Raw genomic sequence first — 19,329 nt, 5'->3', positions numbered from 1 at the left:
GCCCCATTTGTCAATCGCATTATAGTGAATTCACGTTAATGAAACACACATTATTGCAAAACAACCTTTATGTAGCGCTCTTAATGTGGTCTCAACAATGTTCAGTCCAGTTGTAGCATTTCATACCCATCATTTTATACCCCATTCCCTTGTAATATAGGTCATTATTCCAGTTTCCTTCTCGGTTACTTGCTGTCCCTACAATGTAACATTTTGTGACTCAGTTATTAGGGTATCAAGGTCCCTTTGCACAACAGTATTCTGTAGCTCTGTCTGTGTGAGGGGAGTTAAAAATCCTCAACATTTTGACAGAGTGAATACTGAAAAACTGTTCCAGCTTTAGAACGGTCTGAAACCAGCCATTGCAAATTGAAGCTGGAAATCACAGCGGGGAGGGCAGCATTTGTGGAGAGACAGCCAGCTATTGTTTTGAGTCTAAATGACTCTTCAACAAAGCTTCAATGAAGAGCTCTAATGAAGAGTCATGTAGACTTGAAATGTTAATTTGCTGTTTCTCCATGGATGCTGCCTGACCTGCTGTGATTTCCAGCATTTTGCATTTTCACTACAGGTTCCAGCACCTGCAGTAATTTGTTCCTATCACAAATTTAAGGGTCACCAAAACTGACAGCAGACAGCAATCAAGATTTTCTACGAATATAAAGGGATCTTGATCAAATGGGTCAATGGGCTAAAAAAAATGGCAGATGGAGTTCAATCTGGATAAATGTGAGGCATTGCATTTTGGTACAACAACACAAAGCCCTGATGAAGGGCTTTTGCCTGAAACTTCGAGTCTCCTGCTCAGATGTTGCCTGACCTGCTGCGCTTTTCCAGCACCACACTCTCAACTCTAATCTCCAGCTTTCGCAATCCTCACTTTCGCCCAATTAATAGTAGAATCTAGCGCAGTGTTGTAGAATAGTGGGATGTAGGAATTCAGGTACATAATTCATTGAAGTTCGCATCCCATATAGAAAGGATGGTTAAAAAGGCATTTGACCCGCTTGCCTTCATTGCTCAGCCCTTTGAGTATAAGAGTCATATAGAGGTTGTAATAGGACATTGGTGAAGCCTTTTTGGGAATACTGTGTTCAGTTCTAGTTGCCCAGTTATTATTAAGTTGGAGAGGGCTCAGAAGAGATATACCAGGAAGTTGCTGAGTATGGAAGGTTTGAGTTATAAAGAAAGGCTGGATAAGTTGAGACTTTTTTCACTGGTGTTTAGGAGGCTGACCTTATAGAAGTTTAAAAGATAATGAGGGGTGTAGATAGAGTTAATGGCAATTGCCTTTTAGCGAGGCTGGGGGATTTCAAACCTAAGTGACACATTTTCCAGGTAAGCGGAGAGAGATTTTAAAAAGACGTGAGGGGAATTTTGCTTACACTGAGTGTGGTTCACGTGTGGAATGAACTTCCTGAGGAAGTGGTGGATGTGGGTACAAGTACAATGTTTAAAAGATATTTGAATAAGTACATGACTAGGAATGGTTCGAAGGTATATAGCCCAAGCAGGTGGGACTAGTTCAGTTTGAGACTACGTTTGGCATGGACTGGTTGAATCAAAGGGTCTGTTTCTGCGCTACATGACTCTTCAACTCTATGACTGACCAAAGAAGCAAGAGCCACACGAAAAACTTTCTTTTTTGCAGACACCTATTGTGATCTGGACTACACAATGGAAAGAGACCTATGACTTCCCAGACAGAATCAGCTCAGCGCTTGAAGTGGGTAAACATTCCTGAACTGTGAGGAACAAGTAGGGGAATGGGCAAGATGGGTCAAACAGATCCCCCCTCCTCTGTGCAACACTTTTCTATGATTCCAAGGATTACTCGCTGTGTACCAGTATGCAGTTCCTGTTCAACACTCTATCATTGTCACACTTAGGAGAAAGTGAGGACTGCAGATGCTGGAGATCAGAGCTGAAAATGTGTTGCTGGAAAAGCACAGCAGGTCAGGCAGCATCCAAGGAACAGGAGAATCGATGTTTGGGCATAAGCCCTTCTTCAAGAATGAGGAGAGTGTGCCAAGCAGGCTAAGTTAAAAGGTAGGGAGGAGGGACTTGGAGGAGGGGTGTTGGAAGTGCGATAGGTGGAAGGAGGTTAAGGTGAGGGTGATAGGCTGGAGTGGGGGTGGGGACGGAGAGGTCAGGAAAAAAATTGCAGTTTAGGATGGTGGTGCTGAGTTCGAGGGTTGGGACTGAGACAATGTGGGGGAGGGGAAATGAGGAAACTGGAGAAATCTGAGTTCATCCCTTGTGGTTGGAGGGTTTCTAGGTGGAAGATGAGGCGCTCTTCCTCCAACCGTCATGTTACTATGGTCTGGCGATGGAGGAGTCCAAGGACCTGCATGTCCTTGGTGGAGTGGGAGGGGGAGTTGAAGTGTTGAGCCACGGGGTGGTTGGGTTGATTGGTCCAGGTGCACCCGGACCAACCAACCCAAACACCCCGTGGCTCAACACTTCCAACTCCCCCTCCCACTCTGCCTAGGAACCATCCAACCACAAGGGATGAACTCAGATTTCTCCAGTTTCCTCATTTCCCCACCCCCCACCTTGTCTCAGTCCCAACCCTCGAACTCAACACCACCTTCCTAATCTGCAAGCTTCTTCCTGACCTCTCCGCCCCCACCCCCACTGTGGCCTATCACCCTCACCTTAACCTCCTTCCACCTATCGCACTGCCAACACCCCTCCCCCAAGTCCCTCCTCCCTACCTTTTAACTTAGCCAGCTTGGCACACTCTCCTCATTCCTGATGAAGGGCTCTGGCCCGAAACATCGATTCTCCTGCTCCTTAGATGCTGCCTGACCTACTGCGTTTTTCCAGCAACACATTTTCAGCATTGTCACACTTAGTTGTGTGATGTTGCTATTTACTCACTTGGCTTGGCGATGCAATAAGACTGTGCTGAGTTTCCTGTCAAAGGAAGGATTAATCACTGTGTAACAACACAATGTTCTCACTTATTCAGCAGGTTTAATCAGTATTCTTGTTTATTCATGAGAGTGAGGATTATTCTCTGTGGCACCGCAATCTAATAAAATAAGAAGATGCTGACTTGAAAGAGCTGTGACGTGGCAATTATTTATTTTTTGAGAAAATTTGCACAGACTTACAGCAGCTTGCATCTACCGTGTTCTGGATTAGATGAAATCAATTTGTAGGAGATGGCAACATATAAACAAGTATGTCACGGCAATCAGAGTAAATAAAATGTTACACGATGGAAAAGGCGGCTACAGAGTATGGGTGACATGACAAATTGCTACAAACAGTCAAAGTTAACTGAGAAGTGCATGTGGGGACTTTGTAACCCCGTACGCTGTCACAGTGTAACAAAAGATCAGCTTTGCACATAGTTTATCTGTAAATGGCTCTGTTTGTTAAAAGAAAACTTTCAAAGTAATCCCACTGTTTTCCTGTGACCTAACACTTTTGATAGCAGAGGAAGGCATTCCTGCTGGAGCTCCACTGTTCTCCTTGATCTTTCTCCCGGAGCAGCGTGTGGGGATTCAGTGTGAGGGGAAACCCAACTCCCGGAGCAGTGCGAGGGGAAACGATCCCGGGGCAGTGAACTTACCTTGGTGCAGCTGAGTGCCGGTGTGGACGGGCAATAGAGCAGCTTTGTTATTGGATAGGGATCTGCTACAGGCGGCCAGACCATGTGCAGAACTGCTGCAATTTGAAATTCTTTAACTATGTTATAACTATCTCACTTCTAACTCATTTTTTAGACACTGTCTTCCTTTTATTCCTCCTTTGTATCCAAGATTTGTACCAAGTTACTTGTACCTAAGATGGCGTCATTAAAGGCAGCCATTGTAAAAACTTTTCATCGAACTCCTGTACTTCAGTACTGGAGTACACGTGACAGTAAAGGATATTCAAAATCAAGTGAAACTGTGCTGGGGCATGAGAACAAGCTGTGCTTTAGACTAGCAGCAATCTGACCCATAAGCCATGCTCTGAATGGTGAAACAAACAGGTTCAACAGGAACATTCAAAAGGGAGTGGGATTCATTCTTGGAGGAGGAATCATTTGCGAGACCATGGGGTGAAGAGCAGCAAAAGTAGTGTAAAAGCATAGACTTTCAGTTTTTACATTAGATTGCTGAACAGTGTGGAAACAGGCCCTTCTGCCCAACAAGTCCACACCGACCCGCATACCACCCAGACCCATTCCCCTACATTTACCCCTTCACCTAACACTACGGGCAATTTAGCATGGCCACTTCACCTGGCCTGCACATTTTTGGATTGTGGGAGGAAACCGGAGCACCTGGAGAAAACCCACGCAGACACGGGGAGAATGTGCAAACTCCACACGGAGAGTCGCCTGAGACAGGAATTGAACCCGGGCCTCTGGAGCTGTGAGGCAGCAGTGCTAACCACTGTGCCACCGTGCCGCCCAGTTATGCTGCATGACTTGACTGTTCTATCATCTATTAATAGGGAATTCCGTTGTCTTCTTTGGCAAAGTGCAGAATGAGAGAAATGCATAAGAAGACCATCTGGCCCATCAAGTTCTTTCCCTCCAACAAACCATTTTGCATGAACATGGACCCATCTTATGGGTAGTTTTATAAAGTCATAGAGGTGTACAGCATGGAAATAGACCCTACAATCCAACTTGGCCATGCCAAACAGATGTCCTACATTAATCTAGTCCCATTTACCAGCATTTGGCCCATATCCCTCTAGCCCTTCCTATTCATATACCCATCCAGATGTCTTTTAAATGTTTAATTGTACCAGCCTCTACCACCTTCTCTGGCAACTCATTCCATACACGTACCACCCTCTGTGTGAGAAAGTTGCCCCTTAGGTCCCTTTTAAATCTTTCCCCTCTCCCTTAAACATATGCCCTCCAGTTTTGGACTCCTCTATCCTATACTGGGGAATGGACCTTGGCTATTCACCCTCTCCATGCCCCTCATGACTTTATAAACTTCCATCAGGTCACCCCTCAGCCTCCGAAGCGACAGGGAAAATAATCCCAGGCTAGTCAGTTTCTCCCTTTAATCCAAATCCTCCGACACTGGCAACATCCTTGTAAATCTTTTATGAAACCTTTCAAGTGAAAAACAACTTATATTTAACTATAACCTTGATATCTGCCAAGAAGAAGCACAATAGTATGCATCTGATCTCAGGCAAAAGTGAGGTCTGCAGCTGCTGGAGATCAGAGTCGAGAGTGTGGTGCTGGAAAAGCACATCAGGTCAGACAGCATCCAAGGAGCAGGAGAGTCGACGTTTTGGGCAAAAGCCCTTTTGCCTGAAATGTCAACTCTCCTGCTCCTTGGATGCTGCCTGACCTGATGTGCTTTTCCAGCACCACACTCTCGTCTCTGCATCCGATCCCAGTCCACCTAACAAAATATTTGGAAATGGTGACCAAAGCTTGGTCAAAGAGCATCAGTGTTAAGGAGGGCTGAGAGGTGGACAGAGTTAGAGAAGATAACCTTTAATACTTAGGGAACAGAAGGCATGATTGCCAAGGATGAAGTGATAGAAACTATATGATGTCCAACTGGCCAGCATTGGAGGAGTACTGAGATCTCAAAGGGTTATGATAAAGGAGGTTTGGAGATGGGCAGGTGAAGTCACGAAGGGTCTTGCAAGTGAGAACTTTAATTCAAAGCATTGATGGGCCAGGAGTTAATAAAGTTCAGCAAGGTGAAGCGTAATGGGTGAACGGGACTTGGTGCGAGTTCTGACGTGAGCAGCGTAGTTAAGAGAAGCCACAGCCTTTGTGAAAATTCACCTTGGTCCCCACAGAATGTGGTAGAGAAAGTCCATAACCCTCACCAACCCAACAGTACAATCCGCAGCATCTGACGTTGCTTAATCACATTGTGCTGAGGCACTCCGGCGCCAGGTAAACTGTCTGTGCTCTGCAGTGTTTCATAAACTCTGACTCTGATCTCATCTTAGCTGGTCTTTACAATGATTCAGTTCATTGTGACAGCATTTAATCACCACAGTTCTTGACAGACATTTCTTCTAGGTAGCTCCTATTGCTAAAGTGGCAGAAATATATTTCTCATTTCCATATTCAGCATTTAGATTTAAAATAGCTCTCAGGTTCAATCTATTGTAATGCTCAGTGCCTGCTATCAATGCTATTCCGATGGTTTCTACCGTGAAATTCCCTCTCTTATTCCTTTCATATTATAAGCACTCCAATGTCCTATCTGGGTGCTGTGCTGAGACATGATACTTAGAGTTCCCAGCCTTTGATTGAAGGTGGGCTAAGAGGAGAGGTCAAGGTAAAGTCACCATCGCCCCAGAGGGCTGCTCTCCCATTGATGAGAGATAACTGGTTTAACCTGAGGGTCACCACGCCTCAGGCAAAGGGAACACGTTGAGAAGGAGCGTCCCTCATGGTAAACTCAGCCGCTGATGGGAATCGAACCCATGTCATTGGCATCACACTGCTTCACAAACCAAACAACGGAGGGTAAGCTCAAAATGAAGCCTGGAAACAGTGACCAGGCTTCTCCACAGTTAGACTGAGCTGGGACAATAGGACTATTGGTGAGTCCAGAAAGTGCCTTCCTCAGAGGCAGACCTGACTGAGGCTCTTTTACACAGCAAAGTACAGAATGAGGGAAGCGAATATGACTCATCCCTCCAAGTCACCTCGTGTATTTTGCACCAACGTGGGACCTATCCTATGGGTGGTTTTGGAGGATTCAGAGTGAAGAACATTATTTCAGGACCACCTTTACAAATGCCCAGAAGTATCACAAGAGGGTTCAGCCTGAGGAGGCCATCTTCATCCCCATCCGCCAATCACTTGGGCATATCCATTCTGCATCAAAGGAAGGATTTCTAATTAAAGAACTGAAGAACATGGACCTTTTGGGCTGCAGGTCCTTTAGGAATGGAGGGGGACCCTTTTAATAACTCCTTGGGTCACTTGTTCTTTCATGGAGGTCCTGCTGTGTGATCTGAGGGACTGTGGTGAGATGAGCTTCCCCATGGAAAGGAGTTGCCTAGAGCATCAGAGAAGATGTGTGGGCCCTTCAACTCAGAAAGTGCACCAAGAACTTTCAGGAGGGCAGGAAAGGGTATAACACTGCCAGATGTTGTCCTGCACAGGGCTCCTCAGAACAACACTGCTCACTGCTCCTCCACTGTTTCTTCCTCCAGGTCACCTCCTTGCATCCCCATGGCCAACACACTCACCCAGCGTCATCTATCACCTCCTTCTCACACCTACTTCAACTGGAGTCCTTCACTCCTCACCAGATTTTGAATCTCACAGAGAAGAGGGCACATGGGAAAGAAGCCCTGTCGGCAGGGTCGGGGGGAGAGGGGGGTCTGGGGATGGGTATTGCAGAGACTGGCACCTTGTTGGCCACTGGAAATGCATGCTCCCTTTCCTGCTCCACTGAGCAATGCAGCCTAATTCCAGGAGGCTGCAGATTTCAACTATGACCTTGTGCTTAAAAACCCAAGGAGACACACATACTCCCACGTTTTTTTTTTACATTAGATTCCCTACAGCGTGGGAACAGGCCCTTCAGCCCAACCAGTCCACACCGACCTTCCGCAGAGGAACCCACCCAGACCCATTTCCCTCTGACTAATGCACCTAACACCATGGGCAATTTAGCATGGCCAATTCACCTGACCTACACATCTTTGGACGGTGGGAGGAAACTGGAGCACCCGGAGGAAACCCACGCAGACACGGGGAGAACGTGCAAACTCCACACAGACAGTCACCAGAGGCTGGAATCGAACCTGGACACTGCTGCTGTGAGGCAGCAGTGCTAACCACTGAGCCACTGAGACAGCTGATCCTCTGTTTGTACATCTGTGTTTTGGGGGGGAATGGGAAATCTGAGTATCGACCTCTGTGGAGCATCATGTGTCTGAGGAACTGTCTAACTTAAGTCAATGGCAGATGTGGAAGTAGAGAGCAAAGACCACCCTGACATCTGTAATCTCATTCCAAAGAGTCACAGGATAGTGAAATTAAACTATTATTATACCTGGGGAAGACAGCAATCTTGGTCAGGAGTCTGAGTAACCAGAAGGACCGAATGATGCATAATGGTCTGACTCATCTGTTAAAGTTCAACATGGAGCTCCATTATGACCAGCTCTCACTGAGGATGGCTGCACTCTTTCTGATGGCTCCCTCTATGAAATGACTTGAAAGTGCTTGAAACAGCTCCCAGATCCAATATCCCTCGCCTCCAATGACAGAACAATTATTTCAAAAACTATTGAAGAAATGCATGGCATCCATTTAGAATTACCAAGACACTGCAGCACAGAAACCAAACATGAAGTCTACGCTGGTGTCTCAGTTCCATACAAACCTTCCCCCACTCTACTTCAAATTCCCTCACCAAGATATCTTTCTATCTATTTCTCCTTCACCTACTTTAATCAGTGAATTTCACAACCAATCTCGGAGAAACCGGTTTGGGCGAAGTACACAACACAGAATCAGATAATTGTTGTTTCAAGTCTGTTCAAGAGAGAGGCTGTATTAGTGAGTGCAGTGGATTCTTTCTTGATTATATGTTTTTGGAGATAAGTCTCTTGATTAAACTTAAAATATAAGCCATAGCTATTAATTTAACCTGGGGCAGTGTTTGTAGAGGAATAAGACGGTGTTATTTTCTGGGTCTGTAGATTGTGAGGGAGCAAAAATGGCTTTTGCAGTGATACGTACTTCTTGTCAGATGTGGGAATTTAAAGAGAGTTTAAGGGTTACTGCGGATTATATTTGTCATAAATGCTGTTGGATGTGAATCTTATCAGATCGAGTGGATCGGTTGGAGAGACAGATAGAAACGATGAGGAATTTGCAACAGTACGTGATGGATGGCAGTTATAGGAAGGGGTAAAGTCTCAGATACAGTCACATAGATGGGTTAACTCCAGGAAGGGTAGGTAGGCTGGTGGTGCTATCCCCATTTCAAACAGGTATGCTGTTTTGGAAAATGTAGGGGGGTGGTGGATTCTCAGGGGAACATAGCACGAACAGCCAAGTTTCTGGTATTGAGACTGGCTCTAATGCAATGAGGGGCACTTCGGCTTCCAAAAGATCAATTGTGTCAGGGGATTCTGTAGTCTGAGGTACAGACAGACGTTTCTGTGGCCAGCAGAGAAAAAGCAGAATGGTGTGTTGTTTCCCTGGTGCCAGGATCAAGGATGTCTCAGAGATGGTGCAGATTGTTCTCACGGGGGAGAGGGGCCAGCAAGAGGTCGTTGTCCACATTGGAACCAACAACATAGGAAGGGAGATCACAGGAAGTTAAGCAGAAATTTAAAAAGGAAGTCCTCAAGGATAGTAATATCTGGATTACTCCCAGTGCTATGAGCTAGTGAGGGCAGGAATAGGAGGATAGAGCAGATGAATGCATGACTGAGGAGCTGGTGTATGGGAGAAGGATTCACATTTTTGGATTATTGGAATCTCTTTTGGGATAGAAATGACCTGTACAAGAAGGACGGATTGCACCAAAATTGGAAGGGGACTAATACACTGGCAGGGACATTTGCTAGAACTGCTTGGGAGGATTTAAATTAGTACGGTTGTGGGGTGGGACCCAGGGAGATAATGAAGAAAGAGATCGATCTGAGACGGGTACAGCTGAGAACAGAAGTGAGTCAAACAGTCAGGGCAGGCAGGGACAAGGTAGGACTAATAAATTAAACTGCATTTATTTCAATGCAAGGGGCTGAACAGGAATGCAGATGAACTCAGGGCATGGTTAGGAACATGGGACTGGGATATCATAGCAGTTACAGAAACATGGCTCAGGGATGGGCAGGACTGGCAGCTTAATGTTCCAGGATACAAATGCTACAGGAAGGATAGAAAGGGAGGCAAGAGAGGAGGGGGAGTGGCATTTTTGATAAGGGACAGTATTACAGCTGTGCTGAGGGAGGATATTCCCGGAAATACATCCAGGGAAGTTATCTGGGTGGAACTGAGAAATAAGAAAGAGATGATCACCTTATTGGGATTGTATTATAGACCCCCCCAATAGTCAGAGGAAAATTGAGAAACAAACTTGGAAGGAGATCTGAGGTATCTGTAAGAATAATACGGTAGTTGTGGTAGGGGATTTTAACTTTCCAAACATCGACTGGGACTGCCATAGTGCTAAAGGTTTAGATGGAGAGGAATTTGTTACGAATGTACAAGAATTTTTTTCTGATTTGATATGTGGATATACCTACTAGAGAAGGTGTAAAACTTGACCTACTCTTGGGAAATAAGGTAGGGCAGGTGACTGAGGTGTCAGTGGGGGAACACTTTGGGGCCAGCGACCATAATTCTATTCGTTTTAAAATAGTGATGGAAAAGGATAGACCAGATCTAAAGGTTGAAGTTCTAAATTGGAGAAAGACCAATTTGAAGGTATTATGCAAGAACGTTTGAAAGCTGATTGGAGGCAGATGTTTGTAGGTAAAGGGACGGATGAGATAATGAGAATCCAGAGAAAGTATATTTCTGTCAGGGTGAAAGGGAAGGCTGGTAGGTACAGGGAATGCTGGATGACTAAAGAAATTGAGGGTTTGATTAAGAAAAAGAAGGAAGCATACGTCAGGTATAGACAGGATAGATCGAGTGAATCCTTAGAAGAGTATAAAGAAAGTAGGAGTATACTTAAGAGGGAAATCAGGAGGGCAAAAAGGGGACATGAGATAGCTTTTGCAAATAGAATTAAGGAGAATCCAAAGGGTTTTCACAAATATATTAAGGACAAAAGGGTAACTAAGGAGAGAATAGGGCCCAAAAATGTGTTGCTGGTTAAAGCGCAGCAGGTCAGGCAGCATCCAAGGAACAGGAAATTCGACGTTTCGGGCTAAAGCCCTTCCTGATGAAGGGCTTTAGCCCGAAACGTCGAATTTCCTGTTCCTTGAATGCTGCCTGACCTGCTGCGCTTTAACCAGCAACACATTTTCAGCTCTGATCTCCAGCATCTGCAGACCTCACTTTTTACTAGAGAATAGGGCCCCTCAAAGATCAGCAAGGAGGCCTTTGTGTGGAGCCACAGAAAATGGGGGAGATACTAAATGAATATTTTGCATCAGTATTTACTGTGGAAAAGGATATGGAAGATATAGACTGTAGGGAAATAGATGGTGACATCTTGCAAAATGCCCAGATTACAGAGGAGGAAGTGCTGGATGTCTTGAAACGATTAAAGGTGGATAAATCCTCAGGACCTGATCAGGTGTACCCTAGAACTCTGTCGGAAGCTAGAGAAGTGATTGCTGGGCCTCTTGCTGTGATATTTGTATCATCAATAGTCACAGGTGAGGTGCCGGTAGACTGCAGGTTGGCAAACGTGGTGCCACTGTTTAAGAAGGGTGGTAAGGACAAGTCAGGGAACTATAGACCAGTGAGCCTGACCTCAGTGGTGGGAAAGTTGTTGGAGGAAATTCTGAGGGACAGGATGTACATGTATTTGGAAAGGCAAGGACTGATTTGGGATAGTCAACATGGTTTTGTGTGTGGTAAATCATGTCTCACAAACTTGATTGAGTTTTTTGAAGAAGTAACAAAGAACATTGATGAGGGCAGATCAGTAGATGTGATCTATGTGGACTTCAGTAAGGCATTCGACAAGGTTCCCCATGGAAGACTGATTAGCAAGGTTAGATCTCATGGAATACAGGGAGAACTAGCCATTTGTATACAGAACTGGCTCAAAGGTAGAAGACAGAGGTTGGTGGTGGAGGGTTGTTTTTCAGATTGGAGGCCTGTGACCAGTGGAGTGCCACAAGGATCGGTGCTGGGCCCTCTACTTTTTGTTATTTACATAAATGATTTGGATGCGAGCATAAGAGGTACAGTTAGCAAGTTTGCAGATGACACCAAAATTGGAGGTGTAGTGGACAGCGAAGAGGGTTACCTCAGATTACAACAGGATCTGGACCAGATGGGCCAATGGTCTAAGAGGTGGCAGATGGAGTTTCATTCAAATAAATGCGAGGTGCTGCATTTTGGGAAAGCCAATCTTAGCAGGTAAGGTCCTAGGGAGTGTTGCTGAACAAAGAGACCTTGCAGAGCAGGTTCATAGCTTCTTGAAAGTGGAGTTGCAGGTAGATAGGATAGCGAAGAAGGCGTTTGGTATGCTTTCCTTTATTGGTCAGAGTATTGAGTACAGGAGTTAGGAGGTCATGTTGTGGCTGTACAGGACATTGGTAAGGCCACTTTTGGAATATTGTGTGCAATTCTGGTCTCCTTCCTATTGGAAAGATGTTGTGAACCTTGAAAGGGTTCAGAAAAGATTTACAAGGATGTTGCCAGGGTTGGAGGATTTGAGCCACAGAGAGAGGCTGAACAGTCTGGGGCTGTTTTACCTGGAGCATCGGAGGCTGAGGGGTGACCTTATAGAGGTTTACAAAATCCTGAGGGGCATGGATAGGGTAAATGGATAAAGTATTTTCCCTGCGGTGGGGGAGTCCAGAACTAGAGGGCATAGGTTTAAAGTGAGAGGGGAAAGATATAAAAGAGACTTAAGGGACAACTTTTTCATGCAGAGGGTGGTACGTATATGGAATGAGCTGCCAGAGGATGTGGTGGAGGCTAGTACAATTGCAATATTAAAGAGGCATTTGGATGGGTATATGAATAGGAAGGGTTTGGAGGGATATGGGCCGGGTGCTGGCAGGTGGGACTAGATTGGGTTGGGATATCTGGTCGGCATGGACGGGTTGGACCGAAGGGTCTGTTTCAATCCTGTACATCTCTATGACTCTAAATATATCTATGCTTTTTACTAAAGCTCACAATACCGCAATGAATCCCACATTCTAACCACTACCTGGAGTACAAATGTTCTCCTGAATTCCTTATTCCTTATTGTGATTATCTTATATCTGCAGATCTTAGTTTTGAACCCTTCTCCCTCTATCTACCCTGTCAAATGCTTCAGTTGCCGATAAAGGAAAGAATCATTTTGACCCAACAATTGAACTTGCTACTTTAGTTTCTCCTCCAATTGTGAAAAGATACACAGAACAATTCCTGGTTTGACAGAACATTAGATTTTTTTTTATTGTACATGTAAAGCAAAGTAAATGCGACAGCAATTATCAATAATCATCCTGAGCTACAGGAGTGAGCTCATCGATGAACTTGTACAGACAGGTCCGAACTGGTGCATCCCTTCTGTAGGTCACAGCACTCAAGTTGTTTACTAAAGTGTAGCTTTGTCCTCGGGTCTTATCACTTGGATGCAAGACGTGTGATCTCATCATAGGTTGCATTGAAAAAAGGATCGATCCCTCAGGGTGAACATTAGCTTTCATTCTCAAGGCAGAGATTTCATGTTGCCTCCAGAGTTAGCAGCCTGGGTGAGGTTGGATATATAACTGTGGACATAACTTTTACTACATGCCCTCCTGCCTCCAATGTCACTATGTCTGTTCATCCTGCCCCTGATAAGGTAATTCGCCACTGTCAATCTTCAACCCCCGAGTTGGATACTTTGATCTCTGATAAACAGGAAGATCTTCTCTCAAAACATCTTGTTTCAAATACAGCTCCATTTTTCCATTGGGGTTGAACAGTATTCTTTCAGCTCTGGAGGTGGAGGTATGGTACATGATCCAACAACAAGCCTGGGATGTTTGGAGTCCCTGTTACAAATTTACAAACAAATACATTAAGAAAGGAGTCAGCTGCTTGGCCCCTCAGTCTTTTAGTAGGATTGTGGCTGATTTGTTTAAGGCCCCAAAGGAGCCTTCCACGTTATTCAAAGTTTCACCTGCACACTCACAAATGTCATTTAGAGTCACAGAGATGTACAGCACGGAAATAGATCCTTAGGTCCAACCCATCCATGCCGACCAGATATCCCAACCCAGGCAAAAGGGAGGTCTGCAGATGCTGGAAACCAGAGTCTAGATCAGAGTGGTGCTGGAAAAGCACAGCAGGTCAGGCAGCATCTGAGAAGCAGGAAAATCGACGTTTCGGACAAAAGCCCTTCATCAGGAATGGAGACAGGGACCCTCCAGAGTGGAGAGATAAATAGGGGGGAAGAGGGGTGGTGGGGCTGGGGAGAAGGTAGCAAAGAGTACAATAGGTGAATGGGGGTGGGGATGGATGTGATAGGTCAGAGGGGAGGGTGGAGTGGATAGGTGGGAAGGGAGCTTGGCAGGTAGGACAGGTCATGGGGACAGTGCTGAGCTGGAAGGTTGAAACTGGGGTAAGGTGGGGGGAGGGGAAATGAGGAAACTGGTGAAGTCCACATTGATGCCCTGAGGTTGAAGTGTTCCAAGGTGCTCCACCCTCCCCTCTGACCTATCACCTCCATCCCCATCCCCATCCACCTATTGCACTCTTAGCTACCTTCTCCCCAGCCTCACCCCCTCCCATTTATCTCTCCACCATGGAGGCTCCGGGCTTCATTCCTGATGAAGAGCTTTTGTCCGAAATGTCGATTTTCCTGCTCCTGGGATGCTGCCTGACTTGCTGTGCTTTTCCAGCATGACTCTAATCTTGACTCTGATCTCCAGCATCTGCAGTACCCACTTCTGCCTATTTCACAATCCCCCATAGTCATTCATTTCCACCTCATCCTTAAAAATCTGCAAAGTTCCATCTCCCCAGCCTGTCAAGCAAGAGGGTTCCAAAGATTCAAAACTTGCCTTGTTTCTACCTAAAATGGGCAACACCTTCTTTTAAGACATTGACTCCTGGGGGTCGTTGGTTAGCTCACTGAGCTGCTGGGTTATCGTGCAGATGTTTTGTCAGCATGCTGGGTAACATCATCAGTATGACTTCCATAACGCACTGTTGGTTTTTGTGTGGGTCCAGTCTGTTGGGGCGAGTGTCACTTCCAGGTCTTCTCTGCAGCAGTGTGCACACCGGGTCTACCTCGTTGCGTTTGATGATGGCCTTTTTGGTTCAAAAGGCTTCCAAGAACTCTCTTGCGTGTCTCCGGTTGGCCTGCCCAAGGATAGCAACTTCGTCATAATTGAATCGATGGCCCTTTTAGTCTGTATGTACGGAGATGAGGGAGAGTGAACCATCACTTCACAAACACCAACTGGCTACTAAACTACATGATCCAGTATGGTAATGAAACGGCTGCACGAAAATACAGCAGCTCGGCCAGCTAACCAACTACCTCATCCACAACCCGAACTACAAATCTTCATGTAAACCTTATTGACTCCGAGCTCTGTATACCAAAGAAAATATCCTTTCCTGATAGTCATCCTTTCAAGACCCTCAGGATCTTATGTTTTGAATAAGCCACCTCTTTGTCTTGTAAATTCCAGCCTAGCCTGATCAAACTTGCTTCATATAACAAATGGTTCCAGGTATTAATTCAGTAAACCCTCTCTGAACTGCTTCAAAAGCATTTACATCCCTCCATAAATAAGGAAACAAGCGCTGTACGCAGTACTCCGGATGTGCCCTCACCAACTGTATGTGCGCTGTACAACTGAAGCATAACGTCACTACTTTTGTATTTAATTCCTTTCGCTATAAACCATAACATTTTAGTAGCTTTCCTGACTACTTCCTGCATACTAACCTGCTGTAATTCATGCACTAAGACACCCAGATCTCTCTGCGCCTCACAGCTCTGCAACCTCTCACCATCTAGATTAAGTGCTTCTTTACTTTATTCCAACCAAAAAGGACGCTATCACATTATACTCAATTTGCCAAATTTCTGACCACTCAATTAACCTATATTGCAAACCCTGGATGGCCTCCTCACAACATACTTTGTTACCTATCCTTGCGGCAATTATTCTGTTTTAGACTCATATTGTTGTATCACAAAACACTCACAGTTGACCACATGTTCCTGTGTTATTCTACAGCAAAAACCCAAATGTCAGGGAGTTTTTATTCAGAGGGTTAGACTCTCCTGTCCATGCATGTCAATCAGCTGCCCTATAGCTTGGCCTGATTTGCTTAGCTTCCAGACTTAATCTAATGAACTCAAGGTGCATCAATTCACACAAACAGTATGGAAATCTGGATATCTGGATCTCTCTCGTCCCAAGAAGTTGCTGAGCTTTTGGCAGGTGGGGGGGGGCAACTGAAAATTTCCAAAGTAAGATTATGGCTGTTGTTAGGCAAGGCTAATGAGAGGCAGAAGACCAATAGGCAGACAGAGTTAAGATAACACTCGGTGACAGTTCAGTTGGATGGGCACAAGGAGGGAACACAGCCAGCACTTTGCAAAGTCAGATGGTTTCTCCTGTCTCTTATACAATTTCCTTCTCATTACAGTCGCTCAATCGCCATCGCCGTGTGCCTCTTGGGCTGCCCAACGGAGAGTCAACATTTTACTTTGGAGGGAACACACTCTGGTAAACATCTGAAGTGTCAACTGGTTCCCGACATGGACGGTGCAGCCTCTTCGTCTCACAACGAGCAGCAGTTATTTAAATTGATTCTTTGTGTTGCTAATTTCCGAGTTCAGTCCAGTGGTTCCAACCTGGTGACTTCGGCTCCGTTTGGGTGTCTTGGGGTGAGGCATTGCGTTGGGTTGGATCTAATCGGAGATCTATGCAAAATGCCATATCTTCTCCAAAGGAGTACAGTTGGGCTGATCGAGTGATGGAGCAATGGGGTGGGGGAGGGTGGGCAGGCCCATCTTTTGGGCCTTTAGCTATTGTGCCTTGATAGATTCAATGGAGCAGAGGGGCATTTCATCCAAGGGAGGTAAGGTGCTTTATCTCAAACAGGGCTTGTCCTTTAAATTGATGGCAGTGGGCGCATCTAGAGAGGTGATCGTATATCTCGAGCGGGAGGTTTGGCTGACTGTGCTACTGGTTGTCTGCCTCTTGTTGCAGAACAGGAGGTTTCTCAGCTGAACTCGGAACTTGTTGTGGAGGGAGGCGTAGATGAAGGGGTTGTAACAGGCGGAGCTCATGGCAACCAAATGGCAGGAGACCTGGATCACATTAACGTAGCTCTTGTCTATGATGTTGATGTCAATGTCCCGTATCAGATTGACGGTCTGCAGAGGCAACCAGCACAGGGCAAAGGACAGGGCAGAAATGGCTAGCATCCAGAAAGTCCGCCTCCTCCTCCTCCTCCTTGACAACTTCTCCTGGTTGTAGGAGGCTGCACCGGGCACCTTCTTTTTCTTTAAGTGGTGGGATATGGCGCAGTAGGAAATGGAGACAGCGCAGAGTGGGAGCATGTAGGAGAGCAGCAGCATGACACAGGAATAGATCAGCCTTTGCCCTTCCAAGTTAGTCCAGTTCTCCTCGCAGATAAGCATGTTGTACCCAGCATGTTTGAGGGCAAAGTAGTTGGTGTGTAAGTACGATGGCATTGAAACACCAATGGAGACCAACCAGATAAAGGCAACGATATAGACACAGTACCGTGGTCTGATTCTTTGGTGGATTGGGTATGCCACCACCACATACCTGTCCACAGCTATGGCAGTGAGGGACAAGACAGACACATAGACGGTGGTGGATTGCATGAGGGTGATGAAGTAGCACATGAAGATCCCGAAAAGCCACCCTTTGGTTTCGAATGCGTAGGACGCAGTAATTGGAACACAGAAGATGCACATTACCAGATCGGAGGCGGCCAGGTTGCCAATGAGAAAGTTCGTGGTCGTGTGAAGCTTCTTGGTGACGGAGATGTTAGCCACAAGGAGGAGGTTACCAGAACAAGCCACAATCACCAGCACCACATAGAGCGGGATGAAGAGAGGCTTCAACTCAAAGAGGAGGTGAAGGCCTGGGAACACAGGATCCATATTGTCCATTGAATAATTCAGGGCCATGGTGGGATGTGCCAGAGTCATTCGGGTCAATGCAAACTCACCTGTATAAAAAAACAAAAACAAGAATTCAAATCCTGCAATAGCAAACCACTTCTTGACCGTCATCTGTTTTGATTGCGCAACTTTGTTTCGGCCCGCTCTTATTTTTCTTTTCTCATTACTGTTACTTAAATTAAGATATAACCCAGCCGGAAGCCAAAACTCTCTCCCAGATCTTTTGTTTTAATCCTTCAGACAAGATGAGGGATTCAGGGTGGGGGCAGCTGTGAAGGAGGTTGCTGGTAATGTGAAGGAGGCTCCAGGGACTGAATGACCTCCTCCTGCTCCCACTTTCTAAGTTTCTATGTTTTGAACGGCATGTTTATTTCTTGTTCCCAGTTGTCCTTGAGGAGGTGATGACAGGCAACCTTTGGGGACCCTTGCAACGTAAGATAGAAAAGTAAGAAATAGGAGCTGCACTAGGTCATTTGGCCCTTGATCATTCAAATCAATTATGGTTGATCCCTTGTACTCTGAGTTTGTTTACTAAATTCTTGTATGGGACCATATTGAATGCCTTATGAAAATCTAACTGCATCACAGTCACTGGTTCCTTCAAACTATTCTCATAGTTACCTCATCAAACAAAACTGCACAATACTTGTTAAACATATTTCCCTTTCATTAATCCATGTTGACCCTGCTCATTCCTACTATTATTTTCTGAAAGTTCCATGATCACATCCTTTAGAATAGATTTTAGCATTTTCCCCACTGTTGATGTCAAGCTAACAGGTATCACACTCTCCTTTTATTAATACGAGGGTTACATTTGCTATCCTCCAGTTCTCAGGAAGTATTCCAGAATCTATTAAAGATCACCATGAGTGCATCCATCATCTCTACCTCCACTTCATATTCTGGGATGTAGATCATCAGATCCAGGAGATCTATAAACTTTCAGTCTCAATGCTATTTTTTACACATTTTTTTCAGTTCCTCATCCTCACTAATCCATTGGTTCGCTAGTATTTCTTGATGAGTTTTTTGTTCCACAATGCAGAAAAATATGAGTTATTTCTTTAATTTCTCTGCCATATTCTCCATTATAAATTATCCTGTCTCTGTCTATAATGAGCCTGCATTTGTCTTTGATCATTTTTTTCCTTACAGATTTTTTTACAGCCCTTTATATGCTTTTTTACTAGTTTACTTTTTCTATTTTCTATTCTATTCTAATATTCTATTTTCCCTTTCTTTATCTATTTCTTGGTCCTCATTTGCTAATTTCTAAATTGATCCTAATCCTCATGTTTACTAAGTTTTGGACAACTTTATACATTTTCTCTTTTGATCTAATACAATCTTTAATTTCTCTTGTTATCAATGGTTGGATCACTTTTTCTGTTGGGTTTTTGTAATGTAAATTTGTTGCAGACCATGTACATTATTCCTTGTTTACTACCATACTTTTTAATGTAGTTCTATAATCAGCCATAAACAACTTCTCATTCATATTGTTGCACTTTGTTTTGATGTAAGACTGTAGCTTCAGATTGAATTTCATCACTTTCAAACTTAAAGT

At 44.9% G+C, this 19,329-nt stretch overlaps 1 protein-coding gene across 2 annotated transcripts in view; it reads right to left on the bottom strand.

The window, feature by feature from the left end:
• Positions 1 to 14,524: 14,524 nt before the first annotated feature.
• prlh2r (prolactin releasing hormone 2 receptor) overlaps positions 14,525 to 19,329 on the bottom strand; it is a 122,867-nt gene continuing 118,062 nt past the window's right edge. For both annotated transcript variants that reach the window (XM_060828801.1, XM_060828802.1), the window contains exon 4: positions 14,525 to 17,806. In XM_060828801.1, the coding sequence (XP_060684784.1) occupies positions 16,692 to 17,786 (1,095 nt within the window). In that variant the 5' untranslated portion in view covers positions 17,787 to 17,806 and the 3' untranslated portion in view covers positions 14,525 to 16,691. The remainder of the gene's footprint in view (positions 17,807 to 19,329) is intronic.

The sequence above is a fragment of the Hemiscyllium ocellatum genome, chromosome 8 (assembly GCF_020745735.1).
Source record: "Hemiscyllium ocellatum isolate sHemOce1 chromosome 8, sHemOce1.pat.X.cur, whole genome shotgun sequence".
Classification (NCBI taxonomy): Eukaryota; Metazoa; Chordata; class Chondrichthyes; order Orectolobiformes; family Hemiscylliidae; genus Hemiscyllium; species Hemiscyllium ocellatum.
Note: the sequence above shows the minus strand (reverse complement) of the source record. Positions and strands in the feature narration are given on the sequence as shown.